Source organism: Gossypium raimondii, chromosome 11 (assembly GCF_025698545.1).
Source record: "Gossypium raimondii isolate GPD5lz chromosome 11, ASM2569854v1, whole genome shotgun sequence".
Lineage (NCBI taxonomy): Eukaryota > Viridiplantae > Streptophyta > Magnoliopsida > Malvales > Malvaceae > Gossypium > Gossypium raimondii.
Genome location: NC_068575.1, coordinates 61,389,987 through 61,407,858, shown reverse-complemented (window position 1 = coordinate 61,407,858; position 17,872 = coordinate 61,389,987). Strand labels below are relative to the sequence as shown.

Genomic DNA, 17,872 nt, shown 5'->3' with positions numbered 1-17,872 from the left:
TATGCAAAATCAATTTATATGAAAATATGAAAAAAAAAAAAAGAGTTGTTGTGAATCGATTCCCAAATTGAAGAAAGAATCGAATATTGTTTTTGGTCCTTTTTTTCTCCAAAATAAGGCCTGTAACCAGTACAGCTCCTTGCCCAGTCAAAACCACCAGTTCTGCCCCCAACCCGACTCCATAACTCAATCCTTTATATAAATAATCCCCCGTTTCTTTTTCTTTAATCAAATCCCTTCACTTTTTTTTAAAAAAATCTTCATAAGAAAAAATGACTCCATTTACTGTTATGTTAATGGTTCTTTTCCTTGTGTTCACCTTGTCTCAGGCCCGCTTTTTGACAGTTGAACCGGAGTTACGCCGCTCCGTTCGCCAGGTCCAGGCGAGATGGGCCGAGTTTCCTGTTTCTTTTTTAAATATATTTCATAAGAAAAGAAAAATGGCTCCATTTACTGTTATGTTAATGGTTATTTTCTTTGTGTTCACCTTGTCTCAGGCCCGTTTTTTGACAGTTGAACCGGAACTTGGCGCCACCGCCCAAGATACTATCTCGAATGTACCCGATTCCGACCCGAGAACCACAACAATCACTACCCTTCTCTCTGGAGATAGACCCGGGTCCGAACCCGCCGCCAAATTAGTTTATTTCAAGCACGGTGATGTCCCGGAAACCGACTCCGACGTGGTCTCTGTTCCTTTGGAGAGTACCAGTTTTCGTCCCGTTAACCGGTACTTCTCACGGTACCACCAAAGGTTCCGGCCTTTGAACTCACGGTTCCACAAGAAGCGCTATATTTCATACGGCGATGATATGATACTGTCCGACGAGAGAACACGTTTTGAACCGGAGTTACGCCGCTCCGTTCGCCAGGTCCAAGCGAGTTGGTCCGAGTTTCCCGGTGGCGGTGCCGAGTCCAAGGTGCCAGTAGATTTCATGAAGACTCATCACCACGTCCACGTACATTATCTTGGTGACGATCAGCATCAGCATCAGCATCAGCAGCAGCACCACCACTATCACCATCAACACGGCCGCTACCATCACCACCGTCACCATAACAGAGAGGACAAAAGTGGTAAAGTAGAAGAGCACGTGGGTGGCTCCTTGAAGAGATTAACCAAATTTTTTATCCATTTTTGAGGATAATTAACACGTGATTAAATATTAATCATGCCTATGCATATAATATAAGCTTTTTAGGGTATTTTGCTGTACTTTATTGTCGCATATGTCTGGGAAAAGAACTACTTTATATGAAAATTAAAGAATAATAGAGGCTTAAAATTCAGAAATATTGTTGTTTAAAGGGTTGAAAACGCAGTGGGAAACTATATTTATATATGGATGACTCCTTAGAAATGGTTGGCGCAAGAACCACTCTGTTGTGGGCTGCTGAGCTGAGCACATGGCGATGGGCTTACCTCGATTGCAGCTCCACTTACATCGGAGCACTTCCACGGAGGAGATCTCGGTCCGGTCATGCCGTGGAGGTTAATCTTCGAAAGACAGATGTTGGTGAAAGGGGCGTTTTTCAGGCCTTGTATTGAACCAGCTTTCTGTACTTTAACACCCCAAATGTTCTTCAACGTAACGCCCTTTACATATGGGAGAGCGTTCGGATTGAACTGGTTATCGGGGTGATCGCCGGTGTCGCCTGTGATTTTGATACCGGTTCTTACGTTCTCCATGAACACTTGAGATACTGTGATGTTCTTTATGAACCCTCCCCTGCCAATGTTGGTCTTGATGTTAACACCGATACCGGAGTTGTAAATAACTATGTTCTCGGCCAAGACGTGCTCCACTCCGCCGGAGGTTTCGCTTCCCACTGCGATACCGGCAAATGGGGATGACCCTGTTACTCGTCGGATGGTGATGTGAGAGCTGGGACGTCCGTAAGCAATCCCGTATTCGTCCCATCCACTTTTTACAGCAACAAGATCATCTCCGGTTGAAATGAATGAGTCTTCTATGCAAACATTGGAGCTTGAATCTGTGCAAATAATGCATGATAGCAAACAAAGTTAATGATTGAAAGATTTCAAGAAGTTGCGGTACCTAGATTCCAATAAAGTTACGAACCCGAAACTGAACCGAGGAAAAACCTATCCCTATTGTTTCAGTTTTTCCTCTGGGTGTTTGAATGTTGCACAATGGCATGAACTTGAACATAAACAAGCCTGCTCTAGTGCTTGCTTGTGAATAAAAATGAAACCCTAAGCAAGATGAATGCAACGAGTAAAATTGCTTTCGGTTCTTACCTGGATCAATCCCATCGGTGTTCGGCGAGTCGGTCGGAGCCAGGATGGTAACATATCGAATAACAACATTGCTGTAAAAAAACCACTACACAAGTTATGGTTCTAAACTTGAAATTCTCACAAGGGATTAAAACACAACAGCTAACAAAGTTGCAACAATCTGAATGTTCCATATTATTGCGTTACCTGCAATAAACAGGGTGAATGTTCCAAAAAGGTGAATTTTTAAAAATCACATTGGAAATAATAATGCCTCTGGAATTCATAAATTCAACAAGATTTGGTCTTGTAAACTGGAGATTTCCCTGTCTCCACATGTTCCACCAGATACCTCCTTGACCATCAATTGTGCCATTCTCACCTGTTGAAGAAGATCCACGACAAATAAATCATGTTGTTTTATCAGATCATTAAAGTGATTCGAGACGATTAACCGTATAATGTTTCAGGCTATCAGAGCGATTATTCGCAGATGTACCGGTGATCACCACATCTCGTAATCCATCTCCATGAATGAAGCTCATGTATCTTCCTCCAGGGCGTTCCCTTCCCCTTCCATAAGATGGTAAAGGAGCAACCAATGGCCATGTCCATGTGTCCTAACGTAAGAACCATAAGATCCCAACAAAATCATATGTCGCTACTGGATTTCAACTTAGCTCAAGATAATCACAACTGTAAAAGTACTATAAATATCTTTATACCAGAAGTTAAATTATATTTTGTTCCATCTACTCAAAAATAAATAAACTAATTCTTGTATGCTAGATTAAAACGTAAATTGAGCTTTTTATTAAAAAAATCATAAAATACACATGTTGTACTTATTCTATCAGCCATATCAATTTTTAATAGTAAAATGAATCATATTTTAGTTTACTCTTTGAACTAACCTACAGATACTGTTTTACTCATTTTAAATAAAAAGAATAAAATGTAATTTATTCTTTTACCTCATCACAACATAATAACAACATGAAGATCCATGAATTACGTCCCCGGTGCTCGTTTACTAAACATTTTCAAATACCGATATAAAGATACGATCTTTCAAGAAGAGAAACATATGAACATCGTCCACTTCAATTAAGAATCTTTTAACACTGTAACAAGAGTGACAGCATTACATTGATCTAGATAGAGCACTAAGTTGGACAACAATGGTTGCCAGCTATCTATCTGTCTGGTCTCAGTGGCATGCACATGCCACCGTACTACGGAGACCCACAATGTTTATTTCTCCTCATTAATTAATTACTATCTGTCTTCTTTAAAATGCATGGACCCCCATGGTTCAAAAAGAGAGATCTTTACCCCGAAATTTCAACACCACCACCCTGGCTGAGCCAATACAACAAGTCTCATTAAAATTGACATATCTACAATGTTCTTATTACAACACATTCCAATTCATATCATCCTATATTAATAATAATAATATATATCAATTGAATTAAGATTTACTTAACAATATTAATTGTCTTTTTACAAGATAATGATGTGTTACTTCTATTCTATTTAGTATTGGATATTGAATGTTTTCTCCTAATACGAATATTTTAGGCAATGTAACATTTATCTAACCCATGATTGATTCTTTTCAATATGTAAGTAATACTTTAGGCAATGTAAAATTTTAAAATAAGTCCCAAAACCTAAAATATGGAAAAAAAAAAAGGGTAAAACAACATTTAATCCCAAAATATGGTAACTTTTTCAACTTAATCCTCGTCCACTTTATTTTTAGAAGTTTAAAATTTTTTCAATTTTCATTTGTGTGATTAAATTGAAGTAATGATTTGGCATAACTTTAGGTTGGTGTGATTACATGAATTAAAATAAAAAAAATTGACCAAGCTTAAAAAGTTGCTAAGCTCGTAGCCTAAAACTTGCATTATCCAAAAACAAATAGCAGAATGGAATTATTATAAACCAATGATAAAACTTCAACCAAACAGTACAGAATTCACCCTAATTATAACTTCAAATTGCAGAGTTTTCAGCAACAAATACAGCAAAATTAAGCAATATTAGCAAAGAAATGGAAAAAGATATTGAGATAGTACCTGAGTGGCTTTGATGACGGCGCCTCTAGCCAAATAAAGAGTCATATGACTAGTAAGATTAAAGCTCTCCGTTAAGTACACCCCAGGAGGCACATAAAGCAAGGTCCCACCTCTCCTTCTCAGATGTTGAATCCGGTATATAGCTTCCCGGAAAGCCTTCGTATTGAGTGTCTTTCCATCACCGACGCCGCCAAAATCCGTTATCGATACCTTATCGTTCCGGTACCTCGTCGGAACTATCCCCGAGCACGTTATCAAGTACCCAAATGAAATGTGGAACCAAAAGGTGAAGCAACAAAGCAAAACCGAAACCAACGGTTGAGTTCGAAACATTGTTTTTAGAAAAAAAAATTGGGGGAAGTATTGATGTGGAGACTGACAATGAGAAAAGGAACAAAATGAACTTTTGATTTGGTGTTTGAATGAATGGGGGAGGATCTGCAGAGTGAAACAAGGAGAAAGATACAATGGGTTTTGATTATTTTAGTTGGTGAAGAACAGGGAAAATGAAGAACAAAGAATTAAAATACTATTATTTAAAGATTAAAAAAGGGAATGTGAAGAATCAAGATTGAGAGAGAATTTAAAAAGAAGAAGCTGAGGCTGAAAGTAGAGTAAGAGGAATGTATGGCTCTTTGTAATTAACAAAATAATTGGGGTACCCGATGCACGGTTCTAATATAAAATGGAATTTATAAAAAATAAAAATATATAAATTAAATAAACTCTTAGTTAAATTTTCCTGCCTTAAAATTTTTTAAAATTTAAATTAGTAAATATAAAATTACACTTTAAATCCCTAAAAATATAATTTAATATTTTAAAATTTATAATGATATAATGATGAAATTATATTTTTGTTATTGTAAAAATTACAATTTAATTTCGACTACCTAAAATAATTTTCTAGTTTCACCCCTGATTGTGATATTGAAAAATGGTTTAGAGGATAAGGCACTGGCTCACCCTATTTGAATGGATAATCATATTATTTTAATGGTGATTAGAGATAAAAGAAAGGAGAAGAGCTTGAGGATTGAGGAGGTGTGTGAAAGGTATTCATGTAGGTTGATCTCAATTGCACATGTTTAGGTTAATTGGTCTCGTTCGTAGATCTTGTTAAATTGGTAATATGAAATCACTTAAGTTATAAGGTATGTAGGTACCAAGTAATGATAATTTTTTGTTGAAGTTTCATGGTTGTCAAGAGTGATTGACTTACATATTTCTCGAATTTTAAAGAGATCGTTTATGTTAAAAATAGTGTGACTAATAGAGCTAGCTAAATGAGTCAAATTTAATTAAATAATAACTAAATTGGTAAAAGAGTTAAATTTAGCGAAGAAAGTGCAAAAGTAGTAGTACTAATAATACCGTAACATTATTCTCTCTTTTTTTCAATATTGAAATAAACGGCGTTTTAGACAAACAGTGGACGTTATAAAAGTTTTGTTGATGTTGCTAACGTACCGACATGTACACTTCCAGACGTTTTCTTTTGCACATCATTTCATACTTTTGCTATGATTATGTAAATTATTATTTATCTGCCAATAGGATTTGATAAGGCATGGTTAATGGGCAGCACAAAATTGGAGAAAGCCATCAAAGTTTGGGCTGTATGTTTTTGTTGTTACCTACTTTGCCTTGATAAATATTTATTTATGTGTATGTGTGTGTATTATTGGAATGGTTGGTTGGCCTGGCAATGCCACCCTTGCTCGCAATCCACAGCTTTCAACATTATATACAGAAAATGGTTACTATAATATTTCTTTACTTTAAATGTTTAATTTAGTAATTAATACTTGAATTCAGTTTTAATATTTAATTTAATACGTAACTTTTTCAACTGCTAATTATTTGAGTTTGATTTTGATATTTAATCTTTTTATCTCAATTAAGTATCTATATTTTTTATTAGAGTATAGGTGACAAATATCCATGAGATCATATGATACCATTTAATCTAATTACTAAATTGAATATTGAAACTAAATTAAATATCAAATTAAATATTAAAACTAAACTGTACTAAAGATAAGAAATTGACGCTCAAATAATAGAAAAGCTTAGCTTAGCTACGAAGGGTTTTGATTAGAACGTTACTTTTATTTTTTCTTTCTAGATTCTCAGCGTAGTTAACCTGCGTCTTGGGGGCGTTGCAAATAATGGATTCGATTTATTTTGGCTATCTGACCTAAATAAAAATAATTTAAATTAGATCGTGTAGTAAAATCTTAATTTGAAATTATCTACCTTTCAATATTTTGTTATCTTCAAGTACACTTTCATATAATTCAAAATCGAAATATAACACACAAATAATCCATAGTACGGATACCAATTGAAATAATAGAACAATTCTCTGTTCTACAAAACTGCACTCTAAGAGTTCAAATATGTGAGAAAAACACCCGAGAATGACAGAACTTTTGAGACTTGCGATTCATACATGGGTCGGATCCAACTGGATGACAATTTATCTTTTTAAAGGAAGCAAATTAATGCTCTCACGATATACACACCATCCAACATTTTATCGGATAACGGTCCCTAGAATTGGAGCCTCCCTTGCATTTAATGAGTGACGCTAACATTTTGCTCAACCTGCCTACACCTTAATTACAACACTCCAAACGCCTTCCCAGTAGAGAACCCTACATCAAGCATTCTTTCTCTTAGAGTTGTAATTGAACCGAGCTCAAATACTGTCAACTCGAATTCGATCGAACATCTATTTTAATTTCATGTTCGAGTTCGGTTAAGTTCATTTACCAATTTTTGTACTCAAGCTCGAACTTGGCTCGATAATTATGCTTAATGTTAATAATATATATTAAAGGTAATATCGTAATTTAATAATATAAAAATACGAAAAGCTCGATGAGGGTCGCAAGCTATTCGAGTTGAGTATTACTAAAAGCTCAAATTTAACTCCATTGATGGCTCAAGCTACTCAAGCTCGAACTCAACTCGATAATTACCAAATCGAGTTCGAATTTTTTTCAAATTGACCTCAAATAGCTTGCGAGAACCAATGTCTTATTTACACTAAACCTAAAATAACAATAATAAAAAAAATACTAGAAATATATATAAAATAAAAATAAAAAAGACCCTCTTCAGATTAGTACAAATAACTTGCTACATAAGTCAATTCATATCATTTACCAATTACCAACATACATACCATTATATCTACCAGACCTGACTTTTCTACAGCAGGAACATGCAAAAACTAAAGATATTAAGAGTTTCTATCCCTGTTTACATATTTACAAGCAAATAACAATTTCACCACCCCTATTATTCAACATAGAGAACACCACCAAGAAATTTTCGATTTTGTTTCTTCATTTAGTAAATCCGTAGGCCGCGGATGAGTTTTAATTATCAGCTACTATCAACACAAGACACCTAGAGATCATGTTCTAGTTAAAAAGAAGCATAAAATACAATAGAGAAGTTCACTCTGCTACCAGGGAATCTAATAACAAGAGTATCTTACTTATCACCCACAATGATTTACCTTGATGGTGCTAATTGGGACCTGGACTATTCACATTCTTTCGATCGGCTCAGTCCGATCCTGAACAGCCAAACGCTCTGAAACATCAGCCAGTGACTTGAGGTTGCACTTTATCAATGCCTCGACAAAGTAACATGTTTCATCCTTGGTGTTCCCTTCTGGTACATCCACTACAAATGATTCGATCACCAATGTTCCTGGTCTGCCATCAATGACCTTGGGATGGACTGTAACAATGGATGAGTAGTTCTGCCAATTTGCATAGCACAAGGGGTAATTTGGCAGTTTCAGCAAATTAGATCATGATGTAAGTTTAGGTTACATTATGAAGTTCAAAATTCGACCCAGAAAAGAAGAGGTCAATGCAGGATTGGTGCAATAGCATTCATATAAATTCAAATATTAAAACAAAAGGAGGCACATAATACCAGATCCATTCCATTCCATGCAAAAAACCAGGAAATCAATGGCAATTCCAACATGATAGGGTCTAGGTTAAATGTACCAGTAGCACAATATAAATTGCCAACAAAAATAATTGAGTAGAGAGGATAAGGCCACATAACGCATATAAATTGCCCCAGACAGAATGCAGGCAAGAAGCTCATTCATGCGACTAGCCAAATTCAGCAGACATAGCTTTGGCAAGTCAATATGTACGATATATATCTCCTAGTTTCACAACTCCAATTTCAAGTTTTGTAATAAAAAAAATAGACCCTAAAAGACTTCATAGATTGAATAATGGTTTTGATAATTTGTACTTGATCTAGTCTTATTTCGATGACTGGCAACAGAAGTTGGCATATTCAATACTCCACCTTACAGGTAACCATATCCAAAGCCTTGTAACATTTTCAGCTAATTTATGTATTTACATAATCTAACAGAAACATATCAACTAATACGAGACAGAAAGAAGTTAGTTTGAGATGAATACCTATACCTCAGTCGAGATCATATGTTTAAAAACTAAAAAATTATAGGAACTCAATGAGCATGCATTTAAATTTTTCGTATATGGTGTATAAAGACTTCAATCAAATGGAAAATTCATACCTTCAACCTGTGATCTCCTCCAACAATCCTCATGCTCAAGATGTGCTCGTCATCATCTAGATACTCTAACCTTTCGGTGCTAGTTGTGGCCGGCAAACCTGACTTAACATTGACTTCTCTAACACTTCCAATCTGAAGGTCACCTTGTAGAACACACCTACTAACAAATGGCTTGTACTTCTGCGGTTGATCGAATCTCCTCACCAAAGACCAAACCTGATTGATCAAAGACCGATAATTGTTCATTAACAAAGAAAACAGTTCCAAGTTTGCCTTCAATCAAACAAATTAAACCCTGAAACTAAAACTCAAAGTAATCTTATTTGCAACTACACAACCTTTAGACTTCATTTCCACACTTGAGTGAAATGAAAGTTTAACGAAAATCTCCTGTTCCATTTCTATTCAAACAAAGCAAATACTTAGCAAAATTATACAAGAAAACAACAATTTTACGAAGTAAATTCTACTAATTACTCCTCAATCAAAAGTTACTAATTAAAATCACACGCTATAAATAGCTAAAGTTCAGTGATAACTTCACAATTCTAATCAATCCCTACTTTAATTTCGATTTCCTATATATATTCAATCAACATGCAATGAAAAATGAAAGGAAGAATACGGAACTACGCAAAAAAAGACTTCCATTTCCAGATCTATGTACGGATCTAACACCAATCCAATTCATTCTCTTAAAAGAAGTAATTATTATTGAAAGCAATTAAAAAGAAAAAAAAGAGAAACATACAAGATGAACTGGAGCTTTGATGTGTTTAACGAGCGAAGAACTGCACTGATTTTCTTTAACGTCGTGTTTATGGTACTTCTTGATGAACTCTTCTTCTACCTTAGTAAACCTGTTCCCGTTCATGGTGATATAATTATTGGTCACCATCAAGGTAACCTTAGCAGAAACCCTAGCCCGGGGATGAGAGACGGGCAAAAAAAAACTGGTAAAAAAGCCGACGGCGGGAAGGAGAAATTAGCGGGTTCGGGTTCGGATTACAGGAATACTAGAAAGGTCCGAAGCGAAACGACATCGGGCAGGTCCAAGAGCGAAAGGTCCTGCTTTTTTCGCATCTCATCACCTGGAATTATTAATTATTAATTATTTAATATAATATTGGAAAAAGAAGAAGCAAGTAGCGTTCATTCGTACTTTTCAGGAACGTACTTGAAGTAAACGACTGCGTATTTAAAGGCTTTTGCTTTGCCGCTGGTCTCTGAATTATATTGGGCCAATTCTTTTAGCCCAAAATTTCCTGCCCAATGGTTTACTCGACCCTAAATTCGAGCTTCGAAGAGTTGGATCAAATTTTAATTTTAAAGTTTTGAGTTTAATTTGAGGTTTAACACTGATCTAATTAGGTTAGATTAAGTTAGTCCTCTTTTAAAAAGAAATAGCACTGACAACATGTTTGGTTGGAGGAATTAATCTTTTATTCTCTCGTCCATTCCCTCATTCAGTAGATTTGTCTAAGGATTGGGTAGTTTGTTCTGTTCGACTTGACTTGATCGGGCTTGGATAAAGATTTTTTCACCTCTTCCAACTTGACCCGAATTCGATTAAAATGATAAAAAAGTATATTTTAAAAAGTTAAATTTAATTATAATTAAAAATATATTTTTTATTATTTTATTACTTTTTAAATAATAAAATAGACTTTTTAAGTGAGTTGGCCCAAATACAAATCTGGACTTAAAAATTTTTGAAATCAAACTTCGGTTCGACCTAATTCGACTCATGGACACCTCTAATTTAGTGAAATAATTCACTACGTTGACAAAAAAAATGATTTGCTCAATGAAATGGTTATTACTTTTAATAACATTTAATATAATTTATGATAAAAAAATTGACATTTTTAATTCATGTAATCTGTTTAAATTATTATAAAATTAATAATAAATAAAATAATATTTTGTATCAAATGTAAAATTATCAGTTAAATCTATCCCTTAAATAATTTTACCAACCAAATAATATAATACTTTTTATTCATCTATTTCATTCCACCAACCATAAAATATAATATTTATTATTTATTTATTCCATTTTTATTGCTATTCTATTCGGTTTTATTAAGTTGAAGCACCATAATCATATTAAAAACGCACTGTATTATCCAAAACTCATCTCAATTAAATGATCATATTCTAAATTTACTGCATTTTCGTACAAAACACTACTAAAAGCCTAAACCAGCCAACATTAAATTGATAAAATCACCCCAAAACACCCCTACCATTTACAATTTCTAATAAAAATAGTTATAATATTGCATTTTACCAGTTTTATTTAAAAATAAATTGATCTGTGTATACGTTAGATTAAAGAGTAAATTAATTTTTTGTTAAATTTTTATCAATTTTACAAACTAGCATAGTTGATAAAATAATCAAAATTTATTCTATATATAAAGATATTTTTAACAGTAAAATAAATAAATTTTAATATAAAAATTAATTTATAGAGACTATTTTATCTATTTTTAAGCCGAGGATGAAAACAACCTGTAGATAAGTTTTTTCTATAAAAAAAAGAAAGATAAATTTTCATTATGAGAAATGCAAATGGTAGCGATGTAATTCTATTTAGCAAGACAATCCCATAACAATTCAGCATCAAAAGATGGCATTCTCGCAAGCAACTCGTCCTCAAACGGCAGTTCCTCTGCCACCACCATCATCGGATAATCATTCGAAACGGAGGACGATGAATTCTCAGCTCTCAAAAACCCATCTCCAGACACCGTCGGCGATATCAACTCCTTGCTTAAATCGTCGCTAAAAACCATAGGCGACAACGACGAAGACGATGAACATCCTGGACGATCAAAGTTGCCCTTCTTGGCCTTCTTTTTAGTTCTCTCTGTTTTCATCTTTTGACAAATGGCTTGAATCTTAGCGTCCACCATGTTTTTCAAGGCATTCAACTGAGCACAATCTACAAACCCAAACTTGCTTGGGTCCTTCAAATTTGGGAAATTCAACCTCGCGTAATCCCCTCTAAGTTTATAAGCTGCTCGATCATATGCCAAAGCGGCAGTTTCAGCTGTTTCGTAAGTGCCTAACCAGACACGCTTTCTGTTTTGTGGAAGTCTGATCTCGGCTACCCATTTACCCCACCGTCTTTGTCTTACTCCCCTATAAAGGTTCTTCTTTTGTGGGCTGCTCAAGTATTTAGCCGCTGCCGTCGTCGATGCATGGTTTTGGCTGTTTTGAATCGGATTCGTTAGACATTTGAATGAAAACGAAGCGTTTTCTTTCTTCTCGTGGCTGAATTTTTCGAGGAGGTCCCTTTGCCGGTGATAGACTGAAGAGCCTAATGGTTCGTAAACGCCGGCCATGGTTGATGATGGTGCGCAACGAGAGAAGATTGAATCTATGGTATTTGAGCCTCCTGATAATATGAGCTGTGATAACGAAGACCCGATATTAGCACCGTCGTTGAATCCACAAACATGATCTGTTTTTTGCATTTTTTTTTTGGAAACCAAAACAGAGGAAGCAGTCTTTAACAGAGGTAGAAGAAATGAATATTTGAAGGATGAAGAAGAATTGTTGGGTTGAATTTAAAATCTCATAGACACAAATTAAAAGAAAACCCCTGATTTTGGAAGATAGAAATGAAGAACAAATAAGATTCAAAGGGAAGATTTGTAGAATAATTATGCAGGAGAGACCAGAAGCTAGTTCCAGGCTTCCAGCTTGGTGTATTTATAGCTGCACGGTAAAGCGAAGTTGCGAAAGCTTTGTCAGTGTCATAACGTATCTTTTTGACATTTAGTCCCTTAACTTATATTTTTTCCCACTTTGGTCTTTGATTCTTTTAGTTCACATTAATCTTGGAACTGGGCAGGTTTTACCAATTTGGTGCATGAACTTCGATATTGTTAAAGTATAATTATGTGATATTATGAGATTTTACCATATCATCACCTATTTTTTAAAATTTTTTGAAACTTTTAAATATTTTTATTTTTTATTTTTGTATTTTTACATTTTGTGTAAAAAAAATTTATATTTTCATGCTAGGTCATCACACCTTAACAATATCTAAGTTTAAGGATGAAATTCATAAAATTATCAATTTTAAAACTAGTGTAGACAAAATTTAAAGATCAAATTAAAAATAATTTACTAAATTCAAGGATTAAAAGTTTATTTTATCTCTACCTTTTAAGCTCAAGTTAATTGGATTACACTGTAATGGCCGCCACCACCTCCTGTCCCTTAAGAGAAATAAAAATCCAATTTTGGCCCTTTTATTTTACCAGTTTGTTTACATTGAATATTTTATTAGCCCTTGTATTGTATACAATTTATAGGTTTAGTCTATTTATTCTAAAATTATCAATTTTAGTTCATATATATTTCAAATTTTAACCTTAACCTAAATATTAGTAGTTAAATCTGTTAAATTAAATTACGTTTATTAGTTTTATATCATGTGTAAGTTGGGATTCAATCTCCATTTTTAATTTGATTATTTTTAATTTTTATACTTTTTAGGTTTTGAAATTTCAGTCTTAACTCAAATAATAATGTTAAATTACACTAACTAAAATGGCATAATTTTTTATGAGTATTGTGTAAAAATAACAAATTGACATAATATCACACATGTAATAATATATTTGTCAAAAGGTTGTGAAAATAATTATTTACTTTTTTAGTTAATTTAGCTTATGTAATAATCCTTTTAGTCTTTTTACTTTCATAAATTTTATTTTAGCTCTGAATTTTTTATTTATTAATTCTTTCAAATAATCCACCATTACTTATTTTTCAAACAAATAGTAATGTGACACGTATATAATGAAATTTTTGGTGGCATTTGACACACTTTTTTTTAATATGCAAAAATTCTGAGAAAAAAAAAGCGAATGTGAATGTTTCATGTATTCACGTGTCTAAACAAAATAACGTATCTAGTGGAATTAATGGAGAAAAATGAATATCAATATTTCGAAATTTTAAAGAAAACACAAGTACAGAAGCTTCGACCCAAGTCATATCGATTTTACTTCTAATTTGATATTTTTTTAATATTGTGGCGATCAAAATATTGATCACAAATAAGATGTATTTGAATAGTTATAATTTAAATAAAATTCATATAAAGCATAATTACATTAAAAATTGAAATATATTTAAGCTCGTACATAGTAGGATTATAAGTGAGTTTAGTTTGGTTAAATCAGATTTTTTAAATTTTCAACCTGTTATGATAATTTGGTTCAATTTTAAGTTTTTGAATTTATTTTTAATAAAATGAACTTTATTTTTAACTTTTAGATATTATTTGTTAAAATATATTTCATAGATATTTTTAAAAATTCACAATTTCAAATAAATTAAAATAATTAATAACCATTGATTTGTGAAAAAAATAAAATTTTAAATTAATTTAACTAATTCAAATATAAAATATTTATTTTATCCTTAACAAAGAAGAACAAGAAGGCCAAAAAGGGCGAGACCGTAATTTCACGCGCCAGCATTCTTACAAAGATATGGGAACCCCGTAAATCTTGTGTCGTAGAGTCAATTTTCCGTTTTCACATTTTGACTTTGATGTGGTGGGCCCCCACATCCCACAAACAGGTCGGTCCGTACTTTTTATTATTTCTAAAATAGAATACTGACAATAAAAGTCAACTTTGTAAATTTTCTCCTTATCTATGGATTTTGCTTAATGTAGGTCAATATTTATGATTCATTAATAATTTTTTAAAGTTAAATTCATTAATTTATTTAATGAATATAACCATATCATTCAAGAAAAAAAAATAGTAAATACTCGTAAATGGTAAATGATAAATTCTAACACAACAAATGTTTTATCCTCAGCATTAACAAAACATTATGTCATATTAACAATTGACTTTAACACAATTCAAACACGACATATTTGGAGTAATTGCAAACAATTAATACGATAATGAAATTAGTCCTGGATGGTCCAAAGCAGCGAGCAAAATTCGACAAAAGATCAATCATTCACCAAACTAGAGAGAACGACACTAGTAAAATTAAGAGTGTATGCATAAGTAAGACTAAAAAACGTGTTTTAAGAGCAGACAAAAAGTTCTAAAATTTAAAATTTATTAAACAATAAAAAAATAAACAAAAAAACATATAAAACTTAAGACAACATGTATCCAAATCGACTCATAAAATCATTTATTATTCTAAAACGCTCTCAAAATAGAAACATATTAAGAAGTTGATGAAGAGCCATCCACTTTCTAATAAAAACTAGTGGTCGCCGGTAAAGTTTTAGTGAATGACAGGCATTGTCATCTGTCCATCGCAACTTGCGAAGACAACAAATATATCCACAAAATAGATATGTAAACTGAAAGGAAAGAAGACGTGTGTAAAAATAAATAAATGGTTAATGGGGTGGGAAAAAGGTGGGCAATAGCGAATCTAAAAATTAACACCCCGCTAAACAAAACAAAACTTAATAAATAAATAAAAGACTTAAAAGAAAAAAGGGAAAAGTTTTTTAATTCATTAATAATTTTTATTATAATAAGAATTTATAATATTTTAAATATGATTGTAATAAATTTTAAAATATTTAACATACAAAATTTGAAAAATAAAATAGAAGCTTTGAGTTCACATGTGAAGCAAAACCTAACTGTCGGTTAAAAGTCAACCATGCTTTGACTCTGTTATCTATTATGGTTGACTTTTTAAATTTACTTTTTTATTTTTGTCCTTCTGGGGTCGTTTTCCCCAAAGAAAATGTGATGCAACACTTATTGCCTTAGTTAATGGGTCTCCTTGCAAATAATTTATATTATACGTTAAGCTACTAAGTTAATATTATGAGTTAATCGAGTATTAATTAAAATATTATTATTTTACAAAGAAAATCATGTTTTTTGAGTGTTTTTATTTTTAATTATTTTTATATAAATAAATAAATAAAATACGTGCACATAATAAAATTTGTAATTAAGACACTCAACATTTCTATTTTACCATTTTCACTAAAACTTTATTTATTTTCTATATCAATTTTTATAAATATATTTATTACATAATTATGTTTTCCAGTCACATTGTGTCAAAATTTAATTTTAATAATACTGCTTTTTTTAAATTATATACTAAAAATATTGATATATAATATTTAAAATGTGAAAAGAAACCGAATTTTCAAAATTTTACATATAAAATAAGAATAATTAATGATCAAATTTCCTAGGGATCTAGATTTTTTTAAAAGCCAAGTCAATGGCTAGAAGCAATTAATTTTGTCATTAATTTTTTAATAATCTCATTATAAATTCTTATCATATATATATATATATATATATATTTTTATAGAATGCTTATAATTACTCATAACCTCTTTCCAACCTAGAAATAGGAGGATAATGCGTTTAGTACACTTAACTCACATCCTTCTACACTGACAATAATACTGATTCCAATCGAGTTAAAACTCAATCGATATTTTATTATTATTATTTTTAGTTGAAATTGTAATTCAAAATATTATTTAGAGAGAGAGAGTTGTTTGAAGGAAACTAATTCATTCATACATAAAATGTAAGAAAGACATTGATGCAATGCATGGCCACCGCCATTTAGGCATAAGGTTTTGTCCACATTTGCCAATTACTAAGAAACATTTAGCCTTGTTTGTAATGATAAGACGAATATTTATATATAGGAAAAACACAATATCATCGTAACACATTTATTAAATGAAATATTTCATATGTATTTTATTTGTATTTAAGATTTAATACATTAAAATTTACATTGAATCCATGTTTATATATAAAAATGTTTACCTTTGATCCTTTGATCCAAGTTGATTTAAACTTTTTTTTTAATAATTTAAAATAACTATACTCAAATTTTATTATAATATATATTGAATGGTTGCTTCTCTGTAGTCTCCTCATAGTAGCTCATACACATATATATATATATATATATATATATATACATAAGACACGGTCCATTGATGTGATGTGTTAAGGATAATTAGTCAAACGTCATGTGTGGTGACACATTACCCCACCAGGGATTGCACGTGTCCCAGATACCCTCTAAAGATATAGGTAAGCAGGGTAAGACTATGCAAGTGGCGATCTGTTGATTAACTAGTCAAGTTGGTAGCGAACAAGACCTTGACTAATTGAATCATACCTCGTCAGATGAGTGAGGAATACACATGTCAACGGTCAAGGTTTACGTGACATGCTCTATATTATTTATATAACAATATATATTTATATATAGGGATTTAACCTAACTTAAGATAGCAAGTTGAAGTTTGAGATATAAAAGAATTTTGCACATCGTCCAATTAATATTTCTAGTTATAAAATTAAAGGGTCTCCCAGCAAGTGCCGACTAAAGGGATATATGGATAATATAATTAATGATATTGGTGGCTTTTATCTCAATGGAGCTGGAGAAGAAAATTATTAATTTAAGATATAAAGCATTTTAATCATCCAATTAAATGGGTTGCCTTCATTGTGGGTTTAGCATATTTCGCAGGTATTTTTGCAATTGCATCCAACACCACATAAAAATTTGGGGCCATCATGGGTTCTCCATTTTGACTTTTTAATCCTTGCTTACAAAGCCAATGGAGTTTTACTTTTTCCCTTTTGTCAACTCTTTTTGATAATTGCTTTTAGTGCCTTTATTAAATTAATCACCAAAAAGATTGCATTAATGAATCCCGAATTGAGTTGATTGGTTTACTAATTGTTTCTTTTAAAAGATAATATCAGTTCAACAAATGTTAATGTCTATGAATTCTGTTAAGGTCTTTGTGAATGCTGGTAGTTTTAAGGACTTACAAGGAAGAAAGAAAAACCAAAGGATGTCAGCGTCAGATTTTCCAAGTTTATTTGATACCTAAATTAGCCAAAGGCATGAACATGATAAGAGAGGTACAAA

At 32.3% G+C, this 17,872-nt stretch overlaps 4 protein-coding genes across 7 annotated transcripts; 1 reads left to right on the top strand and 3 right to left on the bottom strand.

The window, feature by feature from the left end:
- On the top strand, window positions 1–1,294 carry LOC105801935 (uncharacterized). Of its 2 annotated transcripts, none has more exons than XM_012633295.2 (2): window positions 1–377; window positions 498–1,294. In XM_012633295.2, the coding sequence occupies exons 1-2, from the start codon at window positions 273–275 to the stop codon at window positions 1,140–1,142; spliced, it is 750 nt and encodes a 249-aa protein (XP_012488749.2). In that variant the 5' UTR covers window positions 1–272; the 3' UTR covers window positions 1,143–1,294. The 2 variants fall into 2 exon arrangements, with proteins under 2 accessions (XP_012488749.2, XP_012488748.2); XM_012633294.2 differs by having other exon boundaries at window positions 1–383.
- On the bottom strand, window positions 1,234–4,966 carry LOC105801934 (probable polygalacturonase). Its single transcript, XM_012633293.2, has 5 exons — window positions 4,330–4,966; window positions 2,742–2,862; window positions 2,450–2,624; window positions 2,264–2,334; window positions 1,234–1,995 (listed from the first exon to the last, which is right to left on the bottom strand). The coding sequence occupies exons 1-5, from the start codon at window positions 4,660–4,662 to the stop codon at window positions 1,355–1,357; spliced, it is 1,341 nt and encodes a 446-aa protein (XP_012488747.1). The 5' UTR covers window positions 4,663–4,966; the 3' UTR covers window positions 1,234–1,354.
- Window positions 4,967–6,569: 1,603 nt separating this feature from the next.
- Window positions 6,570–10,046, bottom strand: LOC105801936 (abscisic acid receptor PYL8). Of its 3 annotated transcripts, none has more exons than XM_052624453.1 (4): window positions 9,672–10,046; window positions 8,921–9,136; window positions 7,862–8,110; window positions 6,570–6,989 (listed from the first exon to the last, which is right to left on the bottom strand). In XM_052624453.1, exons 1-3 carry the CDS (start codon window positions 9,816–9,818, stop codon window positions 7,892–7,894), a joined length of 582 nt encoding a protein of 193 aa, XP_052480413.1. In that variant the 5' UTR covers window positions 9,819–10,046; the 3' UTR covers window positions 6,570–6,989; window positions 7,862–7,891. The 3 variants fall into 3 exon arrangements, with proteins under 3 accessions (XP_052480413.1, XP_052480414.1, XP_012488750.1); XM_052624454.1 differs by lacking the exon at window positions 6,570–6,989 and adding an exon at window positions 7,434–7,749; XM_012633296.2 differs by lacking the exon at window positions 6,570–6,989 and having other exon boundaries at window positions 7,434–8,110; window positions 9,672–10,043.
- Window positions 10,047–11,427: 1,381 nt separating this feature from the next.
- LOC105801937 (ethylene-responsive transcription factor ERF061) lies at window positions 11,428–12,735 on the bottom strand. Its single transcript, XM_012633297.2, has one exon. The coding sequence runs from the start codon at window positions 12,403–12,405 to the stop codon at window positions 11,515–11,517; it is 891 nt and encodes a 296-aa protein (XP_012488751.1). The 5' UTR covers window positions 12,406–12,735; the 3' UTR covers window positions 11,428–11,514.
- Between the last annotated feature and the right edge of the window lie 5,137 nt (window positions 12,736–17,872).

Bases quoted from the DNA above. Each gene is read 5' to 3' on its own strand.
- LOC105801935 (XM_012633294.2), top strand. From the start codon at position 273: ATGACTCCATTTACTGTTATGTTAATGGTTCTTTTCCTTGTGTTCACC. The intron at 384-497 runs GCGAGATGGGCC...ACCTTGTCTCAG, and splicing joins GCTCCGTTCGCCAGGTCCAG to GCCCGTTTTTTGACAGTTGA.
- LOC105801934 (XM_012633293.2), bottom strand. From the start codon at position 4,662: ATGTTTCGAACTCAACCGTTGGTTTCGGTTTTGCTTTGTTGCTTCACC. The intron at 2,863-4,329 runs GTACTATCTCAA...TTCTTACGTTAG, and splicing joins CCGTCATCAAAGCCACTCAG to GACACATGGACATGGCCATT. The intron at 2,335-2,449 runs GTAACGCAATAA...GTTTTTTTACAG, and splicing joins ATTCACCCTGTTTATTGCAG to CAATGTTGTTATTCGATATG.
- LOC105801936 (XM_052624453.1), bottom strand. From the start codon at position 9,818: ATGGTGACCAATAATTATATCACCATGAACGGGAACAGGTTTACTAAG. The intron at 9,137-9,671 runs GTATGTTTCTCT...TTGATCAATCAG, and splicing joins TCAAAGCTCCAGTTCATCTT to GTTTGGTCTTTGGTGAGGAG. The intron at 8,111-8,920 runs GTATGAATTTTC...GCAAATTGGCAG, and splicing joins GAGGAGATCACAGGTTGAAG to AACTACTCATCCATTGTTAC.
- LOC105801937 (XM_012633297.2), bottom strand. From the start codon at position 12,405: ATGCAAAAAACAGATCATGTTTGTGGATTCAACGACGGTGCTAATATC.